This window comes from Parasteatoda tepidariorum, chromosome 6 (genome assembly GCF_982258835.1).
Source record: "Parasteatoda tepidariorum strain Cologne lab strain chromosome 6, Ptep-v5.0, whole genome shotgun sequence".
Classification (NCBI taxonomy): domain Eukaryota; kingdom Metazoa; phylum Arthropoda; class Arachnida; order Araneae; family Theridiidae; genus Parasteatoda; species Parasteatoda tepidariorum.
The window spans coordinates 64,421,938-64,444,669 of NC_141760.1; the positions used below are offsets into that span (position 1 = coordinate 64,421,938).

Below are 22,732 nucleotides of genomic sequence, written 5' to 3' on the forward strand. Positions count from 1 at the left end.
CTTGTTTTCTGTATTGGGTTTAATTACAAGGCTGCAGAATTGAAAATAGGTAGTCGTAAACTTCAAATTGGGCCGACTTATAAAAATTTAACATGGCTGTACAGATAAAAATTTAGTTTAAAATTAAGGAATTGCTTGAATAAAAAAAAATCACCTTATAGGTCATTTTTTAGGAAGTTTCAGAATATTAACAAAGTTAAAAGAAATTATGGTTTATATTTTACAAAATAAATTTTTGATACTTTTCTTTTATCGTTTTCTCCAAGAATCAAGTGGTGCAACAAAGATATACAATTCCTGCTCTTCTGGGATGGATGAGAAAAAGTTAAGTTGGATTTGATGGAATGTTCTTTAAATCGAACAGATGTGTCTTTCTTTCTTCGTATTGAGCAAATATTTCCTTCGCTAATTGGATTGAACAAGTATTTATTTATTTACTTTACATTGTATTTTGCTTTGAACGTTTTTTACTATATACTATCATTTATTTTATAAATGATAATTTACACTTTAATTTATATTCCACGCTTTACTTCACTTTATAGTCTACGCTTTATTTTACTTTATAATTTGCACTTTATGCTTTAATATTTACTTAACATTACTTTACTCTTAACTAAGCACTATAATTTTCGCTTAACATTATTTTAGGCTTTACTTTACATTTTACTATTTACTTTATTGCACGCTTTACTTTCTACTTCACTTTACTTTACGGTTTACTTTATACTTTGCATGACGCTTAAATTTATTTTTTATTTCATGATTTACTTTATTTTATGTTGTACTATACTTAACGCTATTTATGCTTTACTTTACTTTACGAAATAATCAGTTCTATCGTTATAAATTCAAATTTGTATTTGACTAAAACGCATTTAGTCAGAGATTATTGAAGTAAAAATTCAGCTGCTTAAGCTAGCATAGGCCTGCTATACCAGTACAATACCTGGCTCGTTCCAACCACAGTGCTGATGTAAAATATCCGTAGCGGTATATGGATATGGTTAGAGTCCCCTTGCCATCAGACTAACCATGGAAGGTTTTCGTTTTTTTCCTCCCCACGTTAGTTCTATCAAAAAGTCCTCCACGAAGGAAAATTTTCTCCCTATACTTGATGCAGGAGTTCCCTTGTCTTTTGGATCGGGTTCAAATTAACAAGGGTACGGAGTTAAACATTGGTAGTCGTAAATCCAAAATTGGGTCGGCTATTTGACGACGGTTACAAAAAAACAATAATAAATAACTAAATAAAATACTGTTTACAAACTTTATTGAATATTTTGAGAGAGAAATTTTGGATCCAACAGGCAAGGAAAACAGTTAGAAAAGCAATTTCCGAATGAGTCATTTACATTTGAAGAAAAAATTGGATTATGTGCTGACTTCACTTGCAAAGGACCAAATAAATGCTGTGGTATTTAAAATAATTGGCACAGACACAGCAGGATCTCTATATTTAAAAGGTAACCGGAAATCATGGATCTTTGCTTCCACCTTCTCTATTTATCAAGATGTATATTTAGAATTAGTTACCATCCTTTCAACTGAAATTTCCTTAATGGCTTTGCGTTGATTTGTAGCGAGACGAGGAAGATGCTCGACAATTTATTGTGATAATGGGACAAGTTTTGCTGGAGTCTCAAACTTACTTACTTCACTTAATTGGGACGAAGTTGTAAAGCATGAAGCTATTAATGCCATCAACTGAAAGTTCCAATGGCTGCATGGTGGGACGGTTGATTGGAGTGTCTTATAAAAATGATGAAAGCAATTTTATCTCAAGAATGAATGCCAAAAGTATTATGTGATTGACATTTGCCAGTGGTGTTTCTTCACGATATTAAGGAATCAAAAAAGCCTGAACCGCAGAATTCAATACAGATAAATTCTCCAAAACGCATTGCGAAACAGATATAGATCTGAATACCTTGGTAGTTTGGTTCAATAAGCGGTAGCCTCCTGTTGGTGATATAGTTTCGATTTTGGATTCGAAAACACTAAACAAATAAAATATCCACGAGGGCTAATTATTCGTTTACTTCCAGCAAAAAAATGAATACGCTAAGTTCATCAGGATTAAAACTGCAACGAAATACGCTGCTTCAAAGAATTTATCCATTAGAGATTCCGAGTTCAGCCGAAAATTCCTCACTTATTACCTCAAAATTAAAATCTATGTAGGATAAGTCATCACAATTCGAAAAAGATGAGAAAAACTTTCCTATGTCCATTAAAACAACTAAATCAGGCTGAACAGTATAAAAATTGAAAGATAAATTTTAAATTCTAAATTATTGTTGAATTATTTTTTAATATAATTCCCTTTTCTAAAATATAATTAAAAGGTTGGAGAATGCAAAGCATTAGATAAAAAAGCTATCGTTTGCGCATTTTTAATCAAAATTATTATTTCACCTTTTTCTAAATCGATTATCATATCGTTTGAATATTTTTTTAGTCATTTATAGAATTTTAGTTAAGAATTGATCAGTAGCTGTCTTAATTTTTTGTTCTACCGCTCAAGAGGTGAGGTTTTAGGTTTCATAGTAAATATTTCTTCTCTTTTTTTTTTTTTTAAATGTTTCCAATTTATTTCCTTAAATCAGTTAAGGTAAAGGTTTTATCTTGGACTGTAACACAATTCATCGAAAAGTGAAGTTAAGGGCTAATTTTTTTAAGGATCAGGAAAAGTTGAACACATTTATCATTTTGTTGAAATTTTCTAGAAATGTTCCTTTGTGAAAATTTTAGACACTTTTCTTTCAATTTTACAGAATTTATTTTTGTTTTAGCTTTGGAAAATCAAAACTGAAATTTATCTCGTATTTTTAGAAAAATACATGGATTTAAAAAAGCAACACTTTATGTGCCGAGAGCAAATCTTGATATTGGCATTTTGTTACTACATCCACATTAAATAAAGACATAAAAGCTAATGGTTGATTCTTGGCGAAAGATCGTTCAAAATAAAGCTTCTTAGATTTTGGTCATAGAATAACTTATTTGAGCCAACAAAATTCCTTAAAAGTATATGTATTTAACTGAATTCATATTAATGAGTAGAAATTAAAAACGGCAAGAAATGCATAGTGAACAGTGCAGAAAATAAAAACGAACACCCTTTATAATTTTTGACCTAATTAGCAGTTTTTCACTTAACTGGATTTAATCTTAATGATTCGAAGTCGTAAAGTTAATTATTATCCTAATTATATTATTTAGCGTTAATTCTAATTATTTTTAGCAAATGATATTTTAAGTTACGATGCCAAAAAACTTAAAATATCATTTATTTACATCTATCATTAACCAATTTACGATTACAAAACCTATTTTCGTGGAATACATGGGTATTTTTCGACAAATTTAAACTCTTTTCCCTCTAAATATGAGGGTTAGCTGCAGTCTAGAAAATATGGTTCCAATAGTTATGGCAGGAGAGTAGTCGAACCTTTGAGCCTCTTACAATTAATTTCCTTTTTTATGATTTTAAAATCTCTCCGAAACTAGTAATGAAGCAAATCAAAAAATATTAAGAAAATTACAAAATTTGTTCATCCAAACGTAATTTCAAGAAAAAATTATTTTTTTAATAATTGTTTCATTTTTTATTATTTAATTTTTTAATGGTCAAAAACATTTAAAATTGTTATTACAATTTTTAAAACTAATTTAACTAACAAAATTATTAACGACGAAATCGAAAATTCGAATACTTCTTCGCAAATAATAAGTTCAACATAAATTTTATTGATCGTAAACTTTTCGATCTAATTCGTTTGTCATCAATAGTAATAACATTCTACTTTGTCATTTAAATTTACTTAAAATTTAAAAACCTTTCGACGATTATTAAATAATGTCATAAATAAAAATTAAAATTAATTTTTAACATGAGATTATATTGGATAAACGAGTTTACTAATTCTGGGCAAAAAATTTTTTCATTCGCTTAAAAACATTCCGAAATATAACAAAATATACAATAAGTAAAATTAACAGGGGAATTAAAATGAATGAAGAGTTTAATGGCAAAAGATTCAAAAAAGTATGCTGCTCCAAACATTTATTTTATCATAACAGGACCCAAATGTTTAACCTAACTATTTGGACCATATTTTTGAGATTGCGGCTGCTTTCCACCCTATTTTGAAAATCAAGAACTCAAATTTGTGGAAAAAAAGGTTTATTTATTCAGAGAAAGTACGATTTTGTGTCTGCTTTCGTAACTTGAAATATTGTCCGCACTAATCAATTAGCAAATTTTAGATTAGGCACTCGAATAATTTAGATTGACCAGTCCCAGTATTAAAATACATATCTTTGCAAGCGATTCATTGTTGTTCTCAGTTGATTGTAACCGTGAAAATCTAAGAAAAAGCGTTATTTTGAATAATTTTTGCGCTACGAGTTGTTCTTGTTGTTGTCATTTGACAAGTGCAGAAAAGTACAATTCAAATGGGACCGAAGGCATGGAGCACAGTCCTGGCCACATCTCCGACTTTTTCGGAATAAAGGGCACTACGAGTTAACCATAAGTATTGATGTCCAAATAGTTAATGTTGTTTCACACGAAATAAGAATCAAAAGCATAGTTTACTATAGGAAGAAAAAAAAATTCTAACAAAATTGATATTCCCCCCCCTTAAAACACCAGTATTCAATTTTGACCCTCCAAAAAACTTGCAGATTTTTTTTCCTTTTTGCCAAAATAAAAGATATGCATCGAATAGTTTTACATATATCCTGAAAATTTCAACAAAATTGACAATGCCAAGCATCTAAACCTGCCAAATTTCTAAAAGAACTGGCTCTTAAATTCCATGTTTATAAAAACCATACAACTGAAACGGATAACACATGAAATTACACGAAAATTATCACGTGCATTTTGGTGCTGTTTTAGAAAACAGAAGTTGAGTACAAGACAGTATAGATTTGTCAAAGCTGAAACCACTTAACATAATTCAAATTTATCAATTATTAACTACTTACTACTATAATATTGGTATATATTAGCCACCAGTTGGATATCTGCAAGTGATGTACGTCATCCTAGTTAAATCATGGCATTTGTCAATTCAGAAACCAATAAAGTTCGACATACGCGCGTGCCGTCGCTTACAGATATCCAGTTACATCTTATTTAAATAACATTACTTAGCATAATCACTTCACTTGTTTTCGAATTGCAAGTACTCAATCGTAATACATTTCAATCCAAACTACGAGTAAAATAATGTAAGAAATTGGTTGCCATTATCAAACACAATATTACGACCATTGAATAATTATAGTCAAGTGATATAGCTTCAAGTATATAGTCAAGTGGTTAGTGATATCAGCTTTTGGCTTGGACATCTTGAAAATATTTACACCTAACTAAACCAAGTCACGAGACAAAAAATATGTGTAAATCATTATTTTTTCTTATTAACTGTCTTTGTATTTATGAGTTTTTCATTGGTATTTTACACATTTAAAATCCAAATTCTTAAAATTAATGAATGAAATGTGCAATCATTTTCAATGATGGATAATTTGCAACAAATGAGCATTTTAATTTAATTTTCCCTCGCTTTTTTTTTTTTTAAATTGCCAGGTTTTAGAATTTATGAAATTCATTTAATGGGCTGAGCTGTTTATGGATCTAGTTTGGATTTAGGTTCTTGTAGAAAAATGTACAATTTTAAAAATCGTTAGTAACGATTTTAATAACAAGAAAAAACGACATAAGAAAATTATTAGATTCTTATTTTTTCATGCCATGGTAGAAATACTATAGCAGTATGCCTCAGCGTAATTTTAAACGATATGAGAAAAGAGGGGAAAGAAATAAACATACTGTAAGTTAAACTTATCTCATAATTTAGCGAATAGAATCGGAATGTACTTATATTTTTTTATGAAAAAGCATTATAAAATAAATTTTTTTTCATACCTTGAATTATTATTTTATTGTATTAATTATCGTATTTTATTATTATTATTGTTTCCTATTTTAAAATTTAATTTTTTTATTTAACGTGTTAGTGAACAATTAATTAACTAAGCAAAAAAAATTTTCTACATAAACCATAAGTGCTACTCGCCAATTCTATTCTTAAACAAAACTGTATTAATAGTTTTATAGCATAGAAGTATAAATTATCTTTTATTTAACCTCGAATATGGAGATATTAATTTGCAATAAGTTTTAAATTTATTTATTTCATTTATACAAAAGCAAATTTACAACTACAAATGCATTTAACAAAAATAATAAAATTAAAGCATGAATTTGAAAGATCCTCCATCTTGCTTCTTTCAAATTCAAGTAAAAATAGTGAGAAATCGTTGATTCCTTTTGAAAAAAAATGAACAAATATTTATGTTTGTTTAAAAAATAAAATCAAGGTCAAATAAAATAAATAAAAATACATATGTTTCACTTATTTTATTTTTCACCTACGTTGCTCATTTTTGTGAATATAATTTTTTAATCAAACTAATAACTTAGTTTATTTCTGTTCTAAATTAACATTGCTGGTAATAATTAAAACCCAAATTTTCAAATTCAAATGTGAAATTACAAACTGCAATCAGGCGTGAATGATGCCGTTTAATCCGATACTGTTATAACTGTACCCAATCATTAGTGAATATTTGATTAAGTGCCTCGCATGTTAGAAAGCACAAATGTTTTTAATAATCTATCAACAACAATTATTCACTTTAAATTTTTTATAATCTTATGAAAATTATTCATTATTGGGAAATAATTTTTCTCAAATTGCCTCGCCAAACTGATGATAAGCAAAATCAAATAACTCCATTGAATATTAATCACTTTCATGAACATGCGAGTTAGTTTTTATATATGTGTGCATATAAAATTTATTTCAGATTGAATTTACTCCTGATACATCAGAAATAGATGACCTTAATCGAGCCTCCAATAACTGTGGGTCAACAAACAATGAGAAAATAATACCAAACAGAGTATTTGTTGGCGGTATTCCATCGAATGTAAGTTATCTTATACGGTAAACAAAATTCTCACAAGTTTTCAGTTTAGCGACGAATAACATTTTTTTTTCTATTTTGAATTCTGTGACAATAAAATATACTTACGATTTACAACATAATAAATAACAATGCTATATTTTATTCGTAAATTCCGGGAAAAAAATAAGACGAGAATATCCGAGAAAACTCGTAATAATGTAAAAAATAAAAACAAACCTACAAAAATAAAATAGACTTTTAATATTCAAAATTTTGTAGTAATTATACTATTGCAAAATTCTTAAATTATGTTTTTAAAATTATGAGGGGAAAAAAAACCTTGCATGCTAGATTAAATATTAGTTGACTATTTGAATCATGACATTTTCATTCAATTTAAATATCAGTGATTTTCCCATAATTCAGTACAAATAGAGCATCTATTATAACTTAAATACTATGTACGTATTGTACTGCCATTTCTGTAATTATATTTGTTGAAAAATCTATGATTATGCTATAACATATCTTGTCTTTTTTAAGAAGTAGAAAATAAAAAGTGTGATTAAGTCGAAATTTAAAAAGTAAGCCATGGAATACAAATTTATTATTTTTAGTAAATAATTATTTAGTGTCATTGTGAAAGGATGTTGTAATACCACAAAAATGTGCCCAAACTATTGGCGCAAAACTAATTTCATTAAACAAGGTAGATATTTCAACCATGTTTTATTTGTTGCGTAATCTGTCAAAAAGGTTAAATTTTTTAAAATAAATCACCTTTCGTGAATAACGCACACATAAAGATTCAGAAATGAACTTACTATAGTTTCGGTTCTATAAACATAAGAACCTTCCTCATTGTCTAAATAAAAAATGACACTTTTCTACAGTCATTTCGTGCTCTTTAGACACTGTGAAAGGTTCTAAGTTTATAGAAACCAACGAAACTATAATATGTCCATTCCTATACTTTTATTTGTAAAATATACATGTTTTGCTTTACTTCAATGCAGCGCAAAGTATCCTATCTTTATTTTAACATCATTCCATTTGTTTCAAAATGTAAAGCTATCTTGATACGCACTTATATTTGTGTTTTAACAGTTATTATAAAAATTTCTCAGTAGGAAAATTTCGCAATTTTAAGTTACATTCCTTACGTAAGATTTGAAGTTATTGCGCATGCATTAGCTTTGATGAAATGCGCAAGGGCCCTGGTAAAAATATCAAACTAATGTGAAAGAAAATAAGAGATATTGTAAAAACACGTAAGTTAAAAACACTAAAGGAATGAAATAGATCAACTTCGACCACAAAATTAAAACAAACAATAACAAAGGACGCGGATGTTATGAAAGAAATTTCTTCCAACATAAATTGTATGATTAAAATAAAATTTCAAATTAATGACAAAATATCTACATTCTTATGGATCTAGTTCAATTAGACAACCATAATTTAAAATTATAACTAATTTGCTTGTTTGTATAAAACCACGCCAACAAAGGCATTATATATAAATAATATATGAACGCGAACAAGAATCTAACCTAATCGAACATAGCAAAATCTCACGATTTACACCAAATTTTACGCAACGTTTTGTTTAGTTTAAGGAATAAATGAAATGCATTTAATAAACTGCTTTCGTATTCATAAAGCGTGGATTAAAAAGAATTATATTTTGAAAAAGCTGATTTGTACAAATTTTTTTTATTGATTTTTTTTGTACAAAATTATTTTTAGGCTACTGAATTGGATGTTAAACAGAAGTTATCAATTTATGGGACCATTAAAGCAGTCAGAATTATCAGAGACGGCATTGGTGTATCAAAAAGGTTAGCTAATAATCTTTAATTTTTCTTTTTCTTAAATAAAACAAAATGTAACTTTGCTTCATTTTCTGTGAAAATATTAAATGAAAAATAAAACAGAAAATTAATTATGTTTTTATTTTGATCAGTTTAAAATAAATATGGGGGGGGGGATATCGTTAATTAAATTGATTATATTAGAATTTTTGAAAAACTTTTTTTTGTTGTCAACTGTAACATAATTTGAGATTTTTTTCATGCTTAAAAATGTTAAATTTATATTTTAGTAAAATAGAAATAAATTTATTAACCTTTATTCCTTTATGCATAAGTTTCATTCCATTTATTTAAAACATAATTTGTTTCTAAAAATAATAACAATATTAAATTAAATCATCATTCATTAAAAAAAAACAGTAACATGTTATTTTTTTACTTATTCTTTCGTTAATAATTATCAAACTAAAGTGCACATATAAAAAAATAACATATGTTTTAACGAGTATTTTTTATTTAAACAAATAACATATAGTAATGAATTTTCACTATGTTTCTTTCTTAGATACGGTTTTGTGACTTTTAATCTAGAAGACGATGCCAAGAAAGCAATGGAAAAAGTAATGTCCATAAAATTTTTAATTAAAGACGTAAGAGAAAGGGAATAGTTCAACTAACTCGAAAACTACTGTTTAGAGCAGGGGTGTCAAACTCGCGGCCCGCATGCGGCCCGAGATGAACATTTTTGTGGCCCAGTCAATATAACCGACGCAAAGTAAAAATAAATTAGAAATGTGAATTATAAAGGAAACTATCATATGAAATTATAATATATTTTATTTATAAACTATACGGATCATTTTAAATTGTACGCGTGAAAATGTAAAATTCTAATGGGCTTGCGGCACCTGCCATGCTAGGGATACTGCATCGTATCAAAAATACGCAGAAAAAATTTTAAATCTTAGAACGGAATTTGAAACAAGGTTTAAAGATTTTAATTCCTCGGAAAACAAATTTTGTTTGCTTTCGCCGATTTTCTCAATAAATATAGACTCCAGTAGTATGCAAATGGAAGTGATTGAGATTCAGTGAGACTCAAATTTGAAGGCAAAATTCGTTGAAGTGGTTATGCCTGAATTTTACAAATATTTACCGGCAAGGTTTGAAAATACTCGAAAATTCGCATATGAAATTATTTCCATGTTTGGAAGTACTTATCAGTGCAAGCAATAATTTTCTGTTATGAACGGAAATAAATTTTCTGTCCGAAACCGTATTAATAACGCTCATGTTGGGTCAATTTTGAAAGTAGTCTCGGCCAAAAAAATTTCTCCCGAAATAGGAAAGATAGTAGCAGAAAATAGATGTCAAGTATCAAACAATAATTTAACTTTATATATGTTTATTACAATGTGCTATTCAAAATAAAAAAATTTTTTTCTTGCGGCCCCATCTAAAGTTAAGCATTGTTGATTTGGCCCAAGTTAGCTTTTGAGTTTGACACCCCTGGTTTAGAGCAACTGGTCTTACGTTTATTTTCCGTTATAAATAAAGCGCGAAAGAATTCTTTTAACAGCACAGTCTGATTTTATCACAGAATTATTCATTTACATTAATTTTTCTTAATATTTAAGGCTCAATATGTTATGTCTGAATAAGAACAAAAGATGAATTTAAAGGACGCGAAATAAATAATATAATTTTGATGTAAAAATAATTCAAAAAATAAATAAAGTAGGAAGGAAATAAACTAATGAGAGATGCATAGATAAATATTTCATAATTTGTAAATTATAACTATATAAATTTAGACTTATTTTTTTACATGAATTTAAATAATGAATACGTAATAGTGACTCAATAAACTTCTATGTAGTTAAAAATAAACTTAAGTAAAAATTTGTAGAAGGTTGAAATTTTCGTCAAATGGCTATTAATTCTATATAAATAAATAAATGTCGTAAATTTCAGCTGATGTGAATAAAAATTGCATAAATCACGAAATTTTAATGTGGCACAGAAATTGTATCATTCGTTGTTTCATTGTTAAAAAATTGTTTTATTAAAGTTAAGCAAAGCAATAATAATGCCGTGCTATCGAAAAACTAACGTAGACGACAAAAAATTGAGATTTTTATATATATTGCATGATAAAAAATAGCAAAAATGTTTTTTTTCAAAAATAATTTCTCATTATTAATTAAGAAAAATTTTTTACATTATATTTAAAACTCATTTTGTTTTACTAAATGGACTTTTAAACTTTAAAGGATTAAACTTTTAAGGAAATCAGCAGCTAATTCTTTACAAATAATATAACGCAAATTAGAAGAATCATTCCATATTTTTTTTTTAAAAAATAGCTTTTTGCATAGTTTACTTTGAAGCAGTGAGTTTTATTAGGTAATGGTAAAGCGAAGTAAATAATAAAATTTTTAACTCGAACTTAATTGAACTTTTCTAATAGCAAATTGTAATTCAGTGTCAATTAAGAAAATGTAAAAAAAAAGGTATTTTGTTTAAATTAACAAAAATTATCTTGAATTCTATTTGTAATGTCATGAACAGTTTTTTTTCCTTCTTTTTAATGTTACGCTGGTCACGATGGAATAAATGCAGTCAACTGTTTTATATTCTTGCTTTCCTTAACTTTATTTTATTTTTAAACTGAAGATCCTATTTTTTTATAGAATGAAATCATTCTGAAAGGTAGGAAATTACATGTCGCACCAGCTGTTAAAAAGAAGGTAAATTTTTATTCTTCATAAAATTTTGATATATAAGTAAATAACAGTAAAAATTGTTTTATTTTTCCTTCTTTAAAAGTAACTGCCGAAAATCATACTAATGTAAAAGAAAAATAAATAAATATATTATGCAGATTAATTTGGAACAGCATGCATAAAACTAAATAAGCTTTCTCAAATTTTAAATAGTTTTTTTTCTATACTGTTTTTCATTGGCGTAAGCTTGAAAATTCCATTTATTTCTGTTGAATTTCATAAAAACTAAACAGTAAATATAGGATGCTCCGTGATCATCGCCTATTATTTATATTTTAGAATCCTTGCAAAAAAGAATTCGTTAATATTTAAGCTATTAAAGTGGCAAATTAATAAGAATACAAAATCTTATCGAAATTTAACAAATCACATCTGATGGAAGAGCGACTGAAAACATCAAACCTGTTAGATTTCCAGAAGTAACAGAGAGAAGTTGAGAGGGGATTGTTAGAAATTTCTTCGAGTTTCATTCTAACTGATGTTGATGTCTTCCTACCAGCTTTTCTTACTGGCCATTCATCAGATTTCGATGGTAAATCTTTTCTATTACAGGGTGCGTAGCCAAATTGTTCAACAAAAAATAAGCTCCTTTTAAGCACTTTTCAAGTACTCAAAAAATACTTTCAAGCACTTTAAAAAATATCATAACTAGGCAGGGTTGGAAAGTTTTTGACAATTTACGGTTTTATCTTGTTTTAACCGTCATACCAGAAAAAAAAAAACGTTTGGCATTATTTTTGACAATTGTCAAAAATCATGAAATTTTGAATTATGTAAGACGAATGGCGTTTTCATACGCTACGGACTGACAATACGCCGAAATATATTGGGGTTGAATTAATTGTGAAAACGTTAAATAGAACAATGTGAACTGTGTCTTTTTGCATAATTCGTAGCGAAAATCAACATGGTAAAGGAAAAATCTCATTAAAAAAAAATGGGAAAAATTAAGCACTTTTTAAAAACACTCAAAGAAAAAAGCACCTTTAAGGGCTTTTAAAAAACGAAAATAAGCACCTTTAAAAAACGCTACGCACCCTGTATTATCAAGCGATAATAAAAAAGATTTATGAAGCGATAATTAACAAAAGATTTATTAATTTTCGACCCATGACCATTTTTTACTTCTCTTTTGAAAATAATAAAAAAAATAATATAAAGACGATGATCATATTAGTTTAGTCAAACGTAGTTTTCATTGCAAGAGGAAATTTTTGTCGAACTTAATTAGCGGTTTTTATTTAAATAAATGACAATCCCTTCTTTTATTGATCGGTATGCTACCATTTTGTTAAAAATAAATTTAAATAAAGCTCTAAATGTTGTGGAAACAACATTTCAATAATATAACGCTGTGCCATTTTAAAGTAAATTGGACAAAATTTGGAAACATTTATGCGTTTGATTTGGAAAAAAAAAAAACATTGAACGCATTAACCTTTTTTAACATTGTTGAAAACTCATTTTATAAAAGATAGTAATAATGCGATCAATAAACTGACTTAGAAGATTAACAAGAAAAATAACAGAGGTATCCCACTTGAGAAAAAATAAATTTCCTTACTTTTCTTTGTAGTACAGTGAAACCTGCCAAGTTGACCACCCTTGTAAGTTGGGCACCTGCATAAGTTGACCTCAATTATCAAGAACGGAAATTTTTCTATATAATATAAAGAAGCAAAGCAAAACCTTTGTAACTTGACCACCTGTCTATTTTGTATGTTGACCACTGAAATAAGTCAATTTTGTCTAGGATTATTATGAAATTCTATTCTAAAACCCTCATAAATTGACCAGAAAAAAAAATTCAGAAAATTTTCTGTCATTTTGGCAATGTATGTTAAAATTTCACTTGCTTGGTGAAATAGTGTAAAAAGCTAATCTAAACCTTTTTGTGAGTTGACCATCAGGGGAAACTGTAAGGGGTCAGCTTTTGACCATTTCTTTCATCCGTTTTTTGAAAACAGGTGTGTTAGTTGAAAAGTTGCTCTTCCAGTTGCAATAGTGAGCAGTTGAATAAATGAATGCTCTAAAATATGCTTTGATCCTTTATTTATGGTCTTTGATCTTTAAGTGTAGTAAATAAATTTTAAAGTGTTCAAATAATTTTATTTTGTTAAAGTTTTCGAATTACATGTTTTCGTGTTCTGATATTTTAAGAAATTATATTTATTAAACACTCCACGTGCATAACTAATGAAATAATTTTTAAAAAAAAATTTGTTAAATATTAGAATTATATGTATCAAATTGAAGTTCATTCAGGTTTAAACACATTTCTTAAGATATTCATTTGCATATTTTCGGAATAAAATTTTAAGTCAAGCAAAAAAAACTTTAAATATATAGCAACATGATATAGGAAATGAAAAAGTAAACAATGACCCACCCCCTCTATAAGTTGACAACTTGTCTAAGTTGACCACTACAACAATGCACCACAAGTGGTCAACTTACACAAGTTTTACTATTTGCGAAACATACTTAAATTAGAACTAATAAATTTTTTAGAACAATTATTCAGAAACTAGCACAGACCACTCTTCTGAAGCTTATTCACTTGAAAAATATCCAGTTTCATCTAGAAGCTATGAATATCGAAATTCAAGAATGCAAGAATTTAAAGTGGGTATTTAAAATTTTTCTTCGAATTATTAATGTTGATAATTACGTTTTTATCTATTATATTTATTTTCTATTTTAAACATACGATTGAAAGAGTCATAAAAACAAGTATTTTCAAAAAATTATATTACTCCAAAAATTATTTAGCATTTAAAATATGATTTTAAATTTTAATGTTCTTCTTTTTAAAGTAATTTTTTAACGCTGCGTCACGTTTCTCGTTAAAGATATTTTTTTTTAAAAGTATCTACATTCTAACAACTAATGTGAAACAATTAGCACTCTTTTTTTAAAAAAATTAGATTGTAATGTTTTATTTATTAATAATTTATTTCATATTCAAATTTACATGAAAAATTGTAATACTTATGAGTATATTATAAGATTTTAAAATGGGAATGTCTGAAAAAAAATTACATTTACCTATGAATTTATTAAAAGTTAAGAAAATATAATTATATAATTGATTACATTTTTTCCTTTATTTTCTTTTCAGCAATTTGATCATTCTTCAGGTAAGATTTTTGATGCACAAAATATTATAAAACCTGCTTCTTTTTGAAAAAAAAAATATTTTGAAAACTTCAATATATATATATATAAAAATTTGTTTAAAAAATCAGAAATGTTATGTTCTGTGACAGGAGTGTTAAAAAAAATTTAAAATCACACCCTTTTTTAATAATCTGAAATTTTTAAATAGCAAATTCAAAATGATATGAATGTAACAGATGCACTTTTAAATTGATTTCTTCAATGAAAATAAATAAAAATTATTTTATTTGACTTTGAAGCTAGAAAGTGGAGGAGACAAACTATTATCTCCGTATCCTTGAAATTGTGAAGACAATATTATTATTTTTCAATAAAAATAAAGTAATCGAAATATTATTATATTCAAACATTTCTTTTAACGATAAAAAATAACGATTGGGCTATTTTTCAGCTACGTTAAAGCAAATAAAATTTAACATTTGGCTTGGTATTAGAAAGAGTGAATTTTACACAACTTACTATGATTATACGTTTTCAAAACCGACCATCTGAAGAACGCCACCAACAATTTAAACTCATACACTTATGTAAACCATCCTGAAGCATATTTGAAAAAACAAAGAATTGGAGAGGCAGATCTGCTTCAGAAATACACTAACTGTTGAATAATTTTCTCGTAAAAACGTATTAATAAGTTATGTAAGCATATTATAAGTTATTGAATAATTCCTTTAGAAAATGTATTGTATTTAAAAAAGTTAAAGGCATTTCAACTAATCATGGTTATCTGGTATATTTAAATTTTTTATCTCATCCTAGATTTACTCTTAGTTCAATAATTTTAAGTACACATTCAATATTTCTAAAAAAAGATATGCATATAATTGCTTTTATTTGAAGACGTTAATTTATAATTAAAAAATTGCATTTTGTGCAATCAGGAAAAGTTGAAATTGTACTCTTTCACATTCCATAATTTAAAACTGCCACTTCACTAGACTGTAATAATTTATTACATAAAAATAATTTAAACTGTCACAAACTTTAGTTCAGATCGTTGTTCACAGGAAACGATGGATTTCCACAATTTTCTAATTTCTATATGGAAAGCGGTCAGTGTTATGGTCTTACAGATATGATATCACCCTACGGGAACCCACAGGTATTTATTTATAAATACATTTATTTAGAAATAAAAACAAATATTTCAGGCTTTAAGTTTAGTTCCATCATAAAACTTAAATAACAAACATTAAAACACGAATTACAAAATTATATTTTAAATGTTTTTGCAGATGAATTTACTTTCTTACCCAACACTGGTTTATGTACCACAACAAGCTTTGCAATATGCTGGAACTGTAAGTATTTTGTTTTTCAGTGATAATAAAAATAATACTTAATTTAAAGCATGAGAAGTTCTTAGAAAACAAAAGACTTCAGTAAGCTTTGATTTTAAGTTAATAAAATATTGAACATAATTAAGCAACACAAGACAAAAGAGGTAAATATTTAAATATTTTTGAGTACTTACAATGATATTACAATGATTATTGCCAACAATGATAAATTCATGAAATAAAATCAAAATATTATTTTTATAAATATCTTCAAATATTTAAAGAACAATAGGAAAAAACTTAACACAAAATTTTCATTTCTTTTTCAAGCTATATTCTTATTGTTGCAGTGTTATATTTAAATTTTTGAAATTATCATGGTTTAATTAAATAATCTTATTTATTTTCTTCAGATGTTGCTTTTCCTAAATCCCTGGATACATAGATAAAGTAGCAACATGCCACCATTTTGCGACCAGTGGCCCCCATCCCCCCCAAAAAAAATTTGCTTACTTCCCCGTTCCATGTTAGCTTCTTTTGTTTATGTTTATGTACTTAAAAAAAAAACAAATTCTCTCGTCTGAATTCCACCCCCCCCAAACTATTCGTTTTCTTTAGTGTAAAAATCCCCCCCCCCAAGCTTTAAGTGGGCGCATCATGCGCCCACCTTCCCCCCTGATAGGGGCCCCTGCTTGCGACAAAAACTTTCAATGTAGAAATACTGAGTTTCTATTCTTAAACGCTACTTTTTATTGATTAATATTTTCATATCCTCAGAGACAACTTAAATATTTACTATTTTTCGTTTTTTTCTTTCTCAAATTATATATTTTGTTCTTATTTCATTCAGGGAAAATAATACCTTATCTATAAGTTATAACTTTTTTTCATTTCGTCTTTCATAATATGTTATAACTTTTTTCTAAACTCTTTGAAATTTTTCGCAGTTTGTTTTTAACAAGGTTCAAAGGGTTAAATACAGTTAGATATAATTAAAATAATATGTTTTTTAGATACTTTAAAACTAAAGCGTGTGATAAAATAGTCAATAATTAGTAATTGGGAGCTTGTCACATTTAATAACAAAATAGATGAGTTATGATTTGTTCAAAAACTAATATATATTTCTTTGAGAATTCTTATTCAAATTCTGAATATTAAATATAAAAAATTTATTTTGCAAAATTTTACTATAATGTTTGAATTACTTAAAATAATAAAAAATAAAGAAAGTAGGAGTTAAAATAATAATTAGATTATCTTATTAAAAAGTATGCATTTTATATCAATTCATTTGAAAACTAATTAAAATGTTTCCCTAGAAAACATTCAATTCTGGCAACAAAACACTCAAATATTTAAATGCTAATAAAATTTATTTTTCAAGCTTTGTAACGAAAAAAATATTTAAGTTAAAAACAATATTGGTAGTTTCCCTAGAAAACATTCAATTCTGGCAACAAAACACTCAAATATTTAAATGCTAATAAAATTTATTTTTCAAGCTTTGTAACGAAAAAAATATTTAAGTTAAAAACAATATTGGTAGTCTATTTTCATTTCTTTCAGGTGAATATATTTAATGCAAATGAATTCGTTAAACCTCTAATTGAAAAAAAAAAACGAAACATATTTTTTATACATAGTTAATAAATAATATCATATAAAATTCGTAACAAACTAATAAATAAATTAATTTCAAACCTACTTTTTACATCGTTAGGGTTCCATTTTTCTCTGCTAATTCTATGCAGCCATACTTTTTTTAAAAATTCTTTTTTTCCAATAGGTAAACTACATAATTTGAAGCCTAAATTTGTTTTTATTTAAACACCCAAATGCACAACAAACAGTCCTTATAAATTTAAAAGAATGAAACAAAAAAAGTTAAAAGAAAAGCGAGAATAAAAATATCAGATCGTTCGCAATCATACTTCACCATTCAACAAAATATAGTAGTTTAGCCATGCGATCAGCGGTAGCCAATTAAAATCAAAAGTGACACAAAGAAAAAGAGTGGCACTATCTAAGTATCCAGGGCTTTAGGTTTTCCAAGGAAAAACTGAAAAAGTTATACAAACTTTCTGATTTTCACAAAACTATTATAATTCAAATGTTATTCCATGCATCACTTACAGAGAACAGTTATTATATCATGACATGATAAACATAATTAAAATAATTTACAAACATTGATAAACATGTTTTTAAAAAAACCTTACTTTGTTTCAGCTTTTCGATGCACATATATAAAAAGAATTTTCTTCAAATTTTTTTAAATATGTGCATTTAATCAAGAAAGTCTACGACTTGCACTTTGCTTGATATTTAAATTTTTGTATCTAACACGAAAATAAATAGAATCTGCTTTATATAATATAGATGTTGCATTCTTCCATATCCAAAAAGTGTCTAATACATACCCAATACATGTTATTATTATAATACATTTGCAATGAAACTTTTTAAAAAATTTGGTTCCCGTTTTTTATATAAAAAAAAAGCATTGGTTACTAAAATTTTGAACCTCAATCTTTCCAGACAGCTCCAATCTACCTCGGTACATCAGTACCAGAAGTTCTTCAACTAATTCCTGCGTCTATGTGCTGCATAAATAGACAATAATAGAAGTAATAATTTTTAGACTGTTGGAATTTGAATCTAATTTTTTGATGGTTTTTATATTGTTCTATATTACATTGATTTTTATTTGTAATTTTTAAGTTTCATACATTTTATCGGTACGTTATACAAATAATCAAATAATTAAGCTTAATTAAATTTTATGCAAGATATACTGTATATCCTGGTGTATAAGTTGACCCATTGCACAAGTCGATTCCTTATTTTTAATTACAAGATAGTAAATTTCTGGTATATTGGCTGTGTAAGTCAGCCTAGGAAAAAGTTAAATATGAAAATTTCTTAAATGAAAAAACTTTAAAAAAAATAAATAATGAAGTCTACAAAATTTTCTAGAGTTAAAAATGTTTCACATCGTTTTCTTTGAATATGATATGCCTTCAAATTAAGATTCATAACTTTATTGAATCCAATGCAGATGTTCTGCAATCTTTAAAATTATAATGAAGGTTTGTTGTATGTTTTAAAATGCACCATATATCTATAGCTAATAGTTTTTTAAAATATAATACTAGATTATATCAACTTTTCTAGTTCTTAATTATATTTTCAGGACGTAACTTAAAGTTTTGTTTCTAAATATATGTATATATAAAGAAAATATGAGGGAAAATTAATTATATAAAACATAATAAAAATAATTTTTGAAAGGAGTAAATTAATACAGGGTTATTCATATCAATAATTGTCTGACTTTACTACTGATGTATAAGTTATGGCGAGCTATAGATCTAGCCTCACCTAACTTTATTTAAAGCTTTAAGTTTATTTAACACCGTTGGCAACATTCGGTTGACAACTGTAGTTGTAATTTGGTTTTTAATTTTTTCAGCTTTACTTTTTCATTCTCAGCCGTCAGATCAGATGGTTGCGTTCTTGTTTTAGTTAATAAATTTAGTTTATGTATAAATGATATTTATTTCTTTATGCATAACGTTCAATAGACCCTCAAAGACATGGGGGCCTAAATAAGTCAACGCCCTGATTTTCTTAAACATAGCGGTTTAAAAAGTCGACTTATACACCAGACAGTAATTTTTTTTGAAGATGATTGTTATTACAGTTGATGGATAGTAAAAATATTAGCTTAATTTTATTTTCTTACATCAGTCAAAATTAAAAATGTAAGTACAAGAAATCACCACCTTGCATCTTTTATTGCCCAGATTTTGAACATGGAATTTTTTTACACTAACTGACACGGAATTTAACACTTATATCCACATCGTAAGAGAACATAACAGTGGATATAATTCCTTTATAAATGCTGGAAGATGTAAAAAGTGTAAATAATTTAGTTTCATGTGACTGTTTACACTTATTCCTGTAAAAATTAAAGCTAAAACATCATTACTACACAAATTCAAAGCTGTTTAAAATATGTAAATAAAATTATTAATGATAGGTAAATGAGGAAATTATATATTAAAAAAATATTGTACGAATATTTTCGCAACGATGTTAATCAGATTCAATGCATACAAATTGTGTTGAAATAATTCAGGAAAACATTATAAAATATTAGTGTTAACAAATACAGAACATTTGGTTACAATTAAAATACTTTATTACATTTTTTTTATTGATTTAACAGTGGTAGATGGTAAGAAAAAATAACAGATGATACTTGTTTCTCATAAAAGTGGCTATTTTTTAAATATAATGTAATTGTTTTCTTTCTTTTCTTTTAAAAAAAAAATTAGGTTATTATGTTCTGCTTTCAAGAAAGAAACATAAAAAGAACCAAAAAAATATAACTCTGGAGTGTCACAAGTACAAAATGCTTCAAAAACCATACAAAATACAATTTCAATAATTAAATTTTTATATTTTAATGCATTTTTAGTAATAATTTTGTATTATTTTATGTATGGAGATGGAAAATGAATAAATTGAACATGCATTTAAGAACATCAAAAGGTAATGCAATGATTAGGACACATATGTGTGGTTCAGTAGAAAAACATTTAATGTTAATATTTGGTAAAAGGTAAAGTAATTAGTTTTAAAAAAAGTCCTAACTTCTATAAAATAGGCAGACTATAGTAGAATTCTATAGAAAAGTATGGAAAATAGATATTTTAAAGTTAATATCATGATATTAACTTACAAGTACTTGCAACATTTTAAAGTAAATACTGCATCTTTGTATGTTCAAGTAAAATTATATAATTTATTTTAATGCATAAAAAAATCCATACAAGTGAAAAATAATCCCAACTTATTAAGTATTCTATGATTCTGTAGGTAAACAAGATTCAAGATATTTCACATTAGTGACTAGTATTCTTTTATTATAGTTTCATAAAATAAAAAGTAAATATATCATACATTTAAATATGGTTTTATGAAATACATTATAAAATGCATTTAAATGTTTTTGTAAAATACATAATGTTATTGAATATTCCTGAAAATAAATGTATAGGAAATGATTGAAATAATTAATAGTCAATCAAACTTTTTAGCCACTACAGTATTTTTTATTTTAATAAATTAAACAGATTTTATTTGATGAACCATATTTGAAAATATAAAATGCTGCAATTATAATTCATGGACACCAAGTTAAATAAATATTAGAAAAAGGGCACAGATTATTCTATACTTTAGAGCAAATCAAGCAAAATATATCCTGCTATCATGTCTGAAAAACCTTATATCTAAACTAAAATTTAAATTGAAAGTTTTTAAAACCTAAAATTATAGATAATTCCTGTTCTATTTATTTCCCATCTCCCTAAGCTATAAAATGTATACTGTAATTGTAATTTGTGTTTTAATGATGGCAAACTGATTCTAATGATAATATACAGAATTATAAATGCTTTTAAAAGCAGCTGTAACGCGTTTTCTTGCTGCTTTTAATCGAATAGGTTTGAATGCAAATTATTTCAAACTATTTTACTCATTCTTAAAAAACTCTTTATAATTTTATATGTATATTTCTAATTTTTACTTCTTATACAACAATAGATTTAAGCTGGTGCATTTATAATTTTACTATTAAAGTTTTAGAAACAGTTTCCATCTATTATTTTACTATATGTGTTACGGTAATATATTTACAATATGTGAGTGTAATTTATGTTCTGAAACATATTTTAATATTTTTTTCTATAACATAAATTTTTTTTATATAAAATAAACACTATATAAAACAAACCCATAAAGGATATTGTTTACTGAATTACAATTCATTTTAAAAATAATGCTTTTTATTAAAGAGTAATTAAATAAAAAGTCTTTATTAAACTCTATTTTATTGTAATTTAATTAAAAGAAAAGAAAAGCAGTATAAAGTATTTAAAAAACATAGATTACATCTGGTGTACGTAATACTCAGTACATATGCATAATTGGCTTTGTTATAATTAGCATATTTCCAGCTTTAATAAATATAAAAAAACTAAAAAAAACTAGAGTTTCTCTCTATTGTTCTGTTATAGTATTTTTAGATGTACAATAAATAACATGTGATGATATATAATTTTAGTGGTAGTAAACTGATTCTCATATTATTAAAAACTCATTTAAAATTATTTTTAAAGAATAATAAATTCTTCACTTTCAAAAGTTTTAGCATGCATTTTCAAATTTATCTATTTAAAAGCTACGAAATGCACACTTAAAAAAATATAGGCATACAATGCTAAACTATTTTAATATTTATTTGGTCAGTAGTGGGACATTTTAATTCATTGACTTTTTTAAAATACATAATTTCCCTTTATGTAAATCATGTTTAAAATTTGAGAAGTAATTTCCATGGATAATTTTTAACCTATAATTATTTTATGTATTTTAACAGAAATTTAACAGTTACTGTAGAATTTAGAAAAATGTCAGAATATTTTAGTTTTATCTTTAATATATATAATATTATTACAATATTGTACTTATATGTGTTTTACTTTGTGAAATAAAAGGACTCAATAATAATAAAAATAATTAATAAGAAGATGCACAGTGTTTTTATTATTCAAATTCATGTGCAGTGCACAAAAAACAAAACCGGACCAGCCTGAATAACTTTTGA

The 22,732-nt window shown here is 26.3% G+C and overlaps 1 protein-coding gene across 1 annotated transcript; it reads left to right on the forward strand.

The window, feature by feature from the left end:
* The first annotated feature begins 5,589 nt into the window (after positions 1–5,589).
* LOC107456219 (uncharacterized) lies at positions 5,590–20,779 on the forward strand. Its single transcript, XM_087165964.1, has 11 exons — positions 5,590–5,849; positions 6,889–7,011; positions 8,740–8,831; positions 9,370–9,424; positions 11,498–11,554; positions 14,102–14,215; positions 14,712–14,730; positions 15,778–15,872; positions 16,006–16,071; positions 18,592–18,680; positions 20,397–20,779. Exons 1-10 carry the CDS (start codon positions 5,793–5,795, stop codon positions 18,673–18,675), a joined length of 762 nt encoding a protein of 253 aa, XP_087022090.1. The 5' UTR covers positions 5,590–5,792; the 3' UTR covers positions 18,676–18,680; positions 20,397–20,779.
* Positions 20,780–22,732: the final 1,953 nt, after the last annotated feature.